Source organism: Sinocyclocheilus anshuiensis, unplaced genomic scaffold (genome assembly GCF_001515605.1).
Source record: "Sinocyclocheilus anshuiensis isolate Anshui unplaced genomic scaffold, SAMN03320099.WGS_v1.1 scaffold1576, whole genome shotgun sequence".
Lineage (NCBI taxonomy): Eukaryota > Metazoa > Chordata > Actinopteri > Cypriniformes > Cyprinidae > Sinocyclocheilus > Sinocyclocheilus anshuiensis.
The window spans coordinates 867,869-875,191 of NW_015557202.1; the positions used below are offsets into that span (position 1 = coordinate 867,869).

General features: G+C 38.4%; 1 protein-coding gene across 1 annotated transcript in view; it reads left to right on the forward strand.

The window, feature by feature from the left end:
• Positions 1–5,643: 5,643 nt before the first annotated feature.
• The window catches only part of LOC107678935 (pappalysin-2-like), a 54,244-nt gene continuing 52,564 nt past the window's right edge, over positions 5,644–7,323 (forward strand). The window contains exon 1 of the mRNA XM_016474336.1: positions 5,644–6,742. Within this exon, the coding sequence (XP_016329822.1) occupies positions 5,908–6,742 (835 nt within the window). The 5' untranslated portion in view covers positions 5,644–5,907. The remainder of the gene's footprint in view (positions 6,743–7,323) is intronic.

The following is a 7,323-nucleotide window of genomic DNA, read 5'->3' on the forward strand; positions in this document are numbered from 1 at the left end:
TTATTTTTTTTTTTTGCATTTCTGCTGTTTATTCAGTAACAGTAAATATAATGTGTGTGTTTTCTTTTAATATACATATTTTTAAACCCAACAGTTAACCTAAAATATCTGGAAATTACAGTATTTATTTATTTCTTTGCTCAGTTAATTACATTAAGAGACTACAATATTTTTCCTCAAAGTGATATTAACCAGGCAATCACCAAAAGAGCTTGAGACCATTAGTGAGATTAACTAGTGTCAGTCTACATGTTCTGTTTTTTTATACAATTTGCATTAAGATTGTGTAGGGATTGCATGGCAGTGTAAGAGATTAATCGGCTGAAATTTCTATTTTACACAGCAGGGGGAGTTAGTACTGTATCTTTAGAAGCACTACAGCCAGATATTCGAAGCAGGACACAGGTATCACTATGCATCTATTTGACAATCAAATATTATTTTAAAATGCTCATTTATGCAATAAATTAAAGTAAATTAAACAGACACTTACCACATAACTGAACTGAAATGTTAAGCCTTTTTGAATTCTGGGTATGTGTATATAAAATGGTATGTGTATGTGTATATAAAATTAAAATGATAAAGATTATTTTAAACTATTTTTATTTATGTATTTATTTTAGTAACTGACTTTTATATTTACGTTTATTTGAATTTTCGTTTTATTATTATTAAAATAGTTAATCTTACATTTTAAAAGGGATTTTCTGTCCATGATATTTGAAATCAAGTTTCTTAATCAACTTGCATAAGCTGGAAAAAAATGGTAATTTCAAGCTTGCAGGTTTATATATGTGCGTGTGTGTGTGTGTGTGTGTGTGTGTGTGTGTGTATGTGTATATATATATGTATATAGGCTATATATCAAAGATGAGCTTTGCTGATACTATTCTCATTGTACTCTACTATTATATGTTCTTTTGGCGGACAAATCCTTTTTTTCACATGTAATATGTTAATTACTGTACAGCACTGCTTTCCCTGCATGACTTCCATAATGGACCATACTTCAAAGCCCTCCAACACTTACTTTTGTTGATTCAGATGTTCTTTATTGTATCTCATTGGAAATTACGCTCTAATCACTGGCGTTGTTAACATAGTTAACAAAAATGTTTAAAGCCAACTTAAATTCCAAATGGATAAGCCCTCATGGGAGGGAGTCGGGCAGAATGTCTGGATGAGTTGTGTCTGCTCACATTGGCCAGCGCTGTGTCTCAATTACAAATGGGCTAACTGTGGTTGCCATTTTAAACATTTATATATCTCTAGTGCTTCTGTTATGGCTCTAAAGGGAGAAATATACCCCCTTTAACTCATAATATACTTCAAATATATCGAAGATACTTGACTGATCTGCCACTGTTGAGTACAATGTGTCTTTTGGAAGGAAAGTGGTAATTACACCACTCCAAAAAAAATTGCTATTATCATGCTGAATTCATGTCCCTGTTCTTATAAAGCAAAAGAATGATGAGTTCTTTTGTTAATCTTTGGCTAAAAAGATAGCTTTGATTCATTTTACGACTTTGTTATGTGGTCCTCTCTCGTCCAACACTGTCGTCACTCCTCCTTTTATCCTTCCGGAGCTCCTCCGTGGGACTCGAGACCGGTGAGTGGCACAGGTGTCATGCATTAGCATTTACTCCACTGGCCTCACTCCGTTCCCACGGCTCTCGGCCCCGCCCCTCTCGTCACAGTTACGTTTGATTGTTGAGACACACCGATCGTTTGCTTGGAGTGAGAATCCAATGGTCCGAAAAACAATAACAAAATTAAATCTTTTAAAACATTAGGCACTTTAATTAGATCAGATGTCTGTCTTTGATATTAATGGGCAGTGCAGGAAAATGAGTAACAAATCCCAGCTGTCCACCTCCCGCCCGCCAACACACACATATGCACACACACTGTCCTATGGATACAAGCACGCAAAAGAGATATATGATGCACTTACAAATATTTAGCAATTATAGTGCATTTAATGACTGAGACAGTACTAAAGGAGCCACTTTATTCATTTACCACATAATGTTAAAATGCTAACATTATTGAAATATAAAGTGGTTATTTGTTTATTTATTTTTATTTTTGAAGATTTTTTTTTTTTCAGAGCATCAAGAAAAGTGTTTAAAAGACCCCATAGAGTCCTGGATTGTTGAAGATGAACTGCATCAAAGCCAAGCAGCCATGACTAACTAGGAAATTACGTTATAGTTCACACAGTGCACACCTGCTTCCCTCACTGTATCTTTTCAAATATCTATTCCATGGAATTATTTGCTCTCTCATGGAAGTTAGTTGTGTCTCCCAAGTGATAGAATAAAAGTTTTGTCACTGGTTGAAAATGTACTAAATATCTGCAACGGATTTATTTTTGATTTTCTAACTCTGCTTATGAGGGATTGGAGGTTGCCTTTGGATTTTGGACTAGGCTTCTTTTTTTTTTTTTTGTCCAGCACATCAGGTTGGACTTTCCCATTGCCTTTCTGGTCATTTAGAACTTGGTAGGGGTAGGGCAGCCTCAAATGTAGGATAATCTCTTAGAGGTCCTTTGCAGTGGGGGGTGAGGCCCGGGAGCGACCATTCACTTTTTTTTTTTACACAGTTGCAGCTGTATCTCAAAGCTCTTTGATACAAAAAAGCTGAATGTTTTGCAGGCAGATCCTTGGGCTGGTTGCGGAATTCTTATCTCCCACTGTTAGGGCCCTTTCTACCCCTGAAGGGGCCCCTGCCATAACTGTTAGTTACCCCAAGTCGGGGCTGTTAGCAAATTGAGCCTGACAAAAACGGTGAGGCAAAAACTGGTACGTTTAGGAAATGAAACAGTGGCATGTCTAACTTTTTGACCATTGCGGTGTGAGGTGTTGTATGTGGTTGCTGAGTTGTTTGCAGTCACAGATCTACTCATTTGCAAGTCACATCACTATATATGCACCTGCAGTGCTGAATGCCATTCAGGGCTATTATTCACTGTACAAAACAGTAAAAATACTCTGACCACATATGAAAATGTGGCAGGCAAGTCAAGTCAAGTCACCTTTATTTATATAGCGCTTTTAACAATACAGATTGTGTCAAAGCAACTGAACAGCATTAATTAGGAAAATAGTGTGTCAATAATGCAAAATGACAATAGTAAACACTCTGATATGTCCTTCATTGATGTGTTTGAACTCTCAGCTGAAAGTGTGAATTCATGGATACTTCTGGATAGAAATATAGCACATTGGCATTAATGTAAGTAGTTTAAAGTGATTGTACAATGGCACTTCATGATTCTGAATAGAACTAGATGGCTAAGTCATTCTCTATCAGTTTAGATCCTTTACATGAGAAGAAACAGGACATTACACAAGTTGTAGGAATGTTTGGCACATTAAAACGTAATGTGCAGTTTATTCTCAAACATAATCAGAAATGGAAGTTTCTACTTAAAGTTATCATTGGTCATTATAATGATAATGGGGACCACTACAGCTTTCCCTAACTGCATGTTTTCATATGACTGGAGCTTAGCCCAATGACTGTAGTACACTAACTGCACAATTCATATATCAAAAGAAAAAAAATCACATTAGTAATTTAAGTTGACTTGCAGTATGAATTTACTTGATGATAAAACTCAGAATTAGAAAGAGCAACAAGAACAAACGGCTCTCTTGGATTTTATTAGTATGAGAACTCTCATAGGATGCACTGCGAGGAAAAATCACCGGAAAGATGCAAACTTCCACGCAGGAAAAATTGAGGCACAGCACAGAACAAGCAGAAATAGATTTTATTATATTAAAATATTATATCATGTATTAGATTATGCAGTCATCTCCCTCCAGCCGTTTCATAACTGAACACCATTGTAAGGAAATTCAGCTGGTTCAAAGTGTATTCGTTTCAGTGCTTACTAGTAACAGACTACATCTTGAGTTTTTTTCCCCTCATGAATAAATTACAGATACCTGACTAATTTACTGATACATTTTAAAAGAGCAGTCGGAGCTAGAGGCTGAATTGTGTTCTGGAACCTTTCTGTAGAAAGGGAAAGGGGGGCAGTCAGACATGAACTGCTACTCACATTGACAGTTCCCTCCAAACATTAATGTCTTATAGAAAAAAATAATTATTTGTTTACTAGTCTAACCTGAAAGGAGTTTTTTTCTGCTATTAATGCCATTAAAAAGTATAAGCAGGTTCTTTTTGTCAGATTAGATGTTTTTTTTTTCTTTGCTTTTTTTTCTTTTTCTTTTGTTCTTTGACAAATATAAGAAAGTTGACAATGGTCTTAGTATTGTATGAGAATGAATCTAATAGCTACTTTGTTATATAGTGGCTATATATACAAATTCCAAATATTTGGCCTTTTAACTGTTTATTTACTATTTTAAAATTTGATTTAGTATTTTAAAAGCCATGCATAATGTTTGATATTTCAAGGATTCATTGTGGAATTCAACATTTCCAACATGCAGGTAGAAGATCAGAGATAATATTAATTTTTTTTTTTTAAATAAATCAGTTTTACTTAAATAATTGTTCTGTTGGGGAAAATCAGATCCACCTGACTATTTGCTTTTCATTCCCACAGCATCTTTAAGTCATTTCTGTTAACTTCTCCTTAAGAGAGTGTTCTGGAATTGCTCATAGGTTCATCCTTGTTTTTCAGTGTTTACACATCTCTCGCTTGTCTTTACCTACATATGCAGTGTTTCAGCCCTGCTTCACATGTCAGGCAGATGTGCTGTCTCTTGCATTACAGTACCAAAGTAGGTGTAGCAGCTAGATGTCAATGGCACTGGGGCAGAAAGTGAGAGTAGATGCATGCATGCAAGGGCTGGGTTGGACCTGGGTGAAGTTTTCTTCCCTAATGGTTGGGTAGGGGGCTGGGTTTGTGATGTCAGGCTGGAGGAAACAGATAAAACGTTTAGCGCGTTAGTTTGATCTGATGTGGAGATGTGGAGAGCGCGTGCAGCAGGACTGAGCCTGGGAATATAGACACACACGGAGCGCAAGAGGAATCCCCGCCATCTCAAGGTGATCCAAAGAGCCGTTTTCACTTGGACCAGCATGCCAAAAAGACAAATCTCCTTTCAGTACCTTCACTTTCTTGGATATTGATCCATATTTTGAGAAAATAAAATATGTTAAGCGGACTTTCACAGCTCCCTGATATCTGAAACACTCCACTGTTAGAATAAACCTCGACAGACCTTTTATTTGACCGCTTTGGAGGTTTATTCGCAGAACAAAGCGTGACCGCGAGCATTTGCAACCGACCCATTGCGCGCCGGTGAAAGGTGGCAATCTCAAATAATCTTTATCCAGCGTTACACCTCTCCAAACAACCTTACACTGTACAGACAGCAAGCTATGTAAGTCTGCAACCAAACGCGATATTATCGCTTTCATTCGACCACAATGAGGAAACATTATTGCGCGCGTAAATGAACTGTAAGTGAATGACAATTAGGCTTTTACGCAGTCATTGCGTGCTATAAAGGAAGCTTTGAGGGGATCCCCGAGACACGAGATGTTTTGTTTGAACCTGAGCACTCAAGAGGCAGGGAGGAAAGATTTAAAGTAGACAGTTTGCTGTCAGTTACTCATAATTTGCGCTGTCCAGTTACTTAAATGGTAAATTAAGAGAGGAACAGTCTATCCACCGTAATGCACTGACAATTTCGAGTTCCCTTGTCATTACAATTTCTTTTTGAAAGACAAGTAAAATAGAAACTCATTAACACACATATTGTAACTTAAAACACAATTTATGCTTTCATTAATTAAGAAAAGGCACCAAACTATTTAAGCGAATTAACTATTAGCTCCCTTCCCAAATGCAATTCAAAACAAACAAACAAATAGATGTCCACTCTTTGAAAGCTGCAGCTTCACCTCAATAAAATTATGTTTTTTAGACTACTGGCTATTATTCTTGCAATATTTCACACATGGCCGCTGAACAGGGCTCAGCCAGATCATCTCCAGAAGTATAAGCAGACACTGGCACAGAGAGCGGACCGAGCGCTTGCTGGAGAGCAGTGCGGCTCAATCAGCCGCAAGCGACCGCTGCACTCCGCGGCGCAGCAGTACCCTCTAGCGGGCGTCGCTGGAAGGTACACTCGCTTGATAGACTTGCACTTGAGGAAAACTAAAACGGCGAGGTCGTGTTCAGGTGAGTGCAGCTCTAGTGGCACAAATGCGGTTGAATTAACTAACTTGGATATTAATGAGAAGGTGAAATATGAGGAACCACAAGAAGAGACTTTCATATGGAAGAAAGCAGGTAAACAGCCACAGGAGGCCACTGATCCTGGCTCTACTAAGTCACACAAACCCCTTCAATCCATATCAAAAGGACACCCTTTACATGCAGAACAAGGTGGTGATTTGACAGACAGCTCGTTTTCACCAAGAAGGGTTGCACGGAGCCTTCCAGAGTTCAACAAAGAAGAAGTCCCAAAAGATATGCAGCGCACCCATATCCACCACACTGACTTCTCTACAGAAAATGAAGAGTTCTCTGGGGAGCAAGAGGAGCTGCAGAGCACTGCTGGAGAGCCGTGGAGGGTAGATGTACACAATATGCCAGCAAAGTGGATGACAGCTGTATATTTCAGCGGTCAGGCGGATCAACTAAAGGTGAACCCTGCGTTTGGCATAGCACTGCCCCACTCTAGGTTCACTTTAGAGCTGTGGGTCAAGCCAGAGGGGGGCCAGAATAATCCTGCCATCATTGCAGGTATGTGTCTGTGCAATCCTATTTCATTCTCATTGTCTAAAATCATGTTTTTTTTTTGTATTGGAGGGCTGCAGGTTCTTTAAACCATTTTCTAGTAATTGGAATTGTCATTGGCTATTACTTAAAGCAGCAGTTATATCTTGAAGGATACATAATTCACAATTAGCAACTGTCTAATCAGAATAAATATTGCTGAAAGGAGTACAGCCATACAGACCAAAATGATTATGTAAAGTCAGATTCATTCCTCGAACCCTTCTCAGTTCATCAATAGGGTCGGGTACCGAAACCCGGTACCAATATGGCACCGGTACCAATGTATCCGGTAGGCTATGTACTAGAACCGAATCAGAACGCAGATTTCGGTTCCTCATTTTGGTGCCATGCCTGAGCGATCGATTTAAATATTTCCTCCGGTTCTCCGAAACGGACGTAAGAAGCATCATCACTGGCACCGCACGCGAAAAACAATTAAAAAGCAGGTAGGCTTCCGTTAACTAAGCTAAACATGCTTAAAATGCCTAAAGCTAAACTTCCCTTGTATTCACATTTCTAAACCTGTTGTCCAACAAAAGAGAACA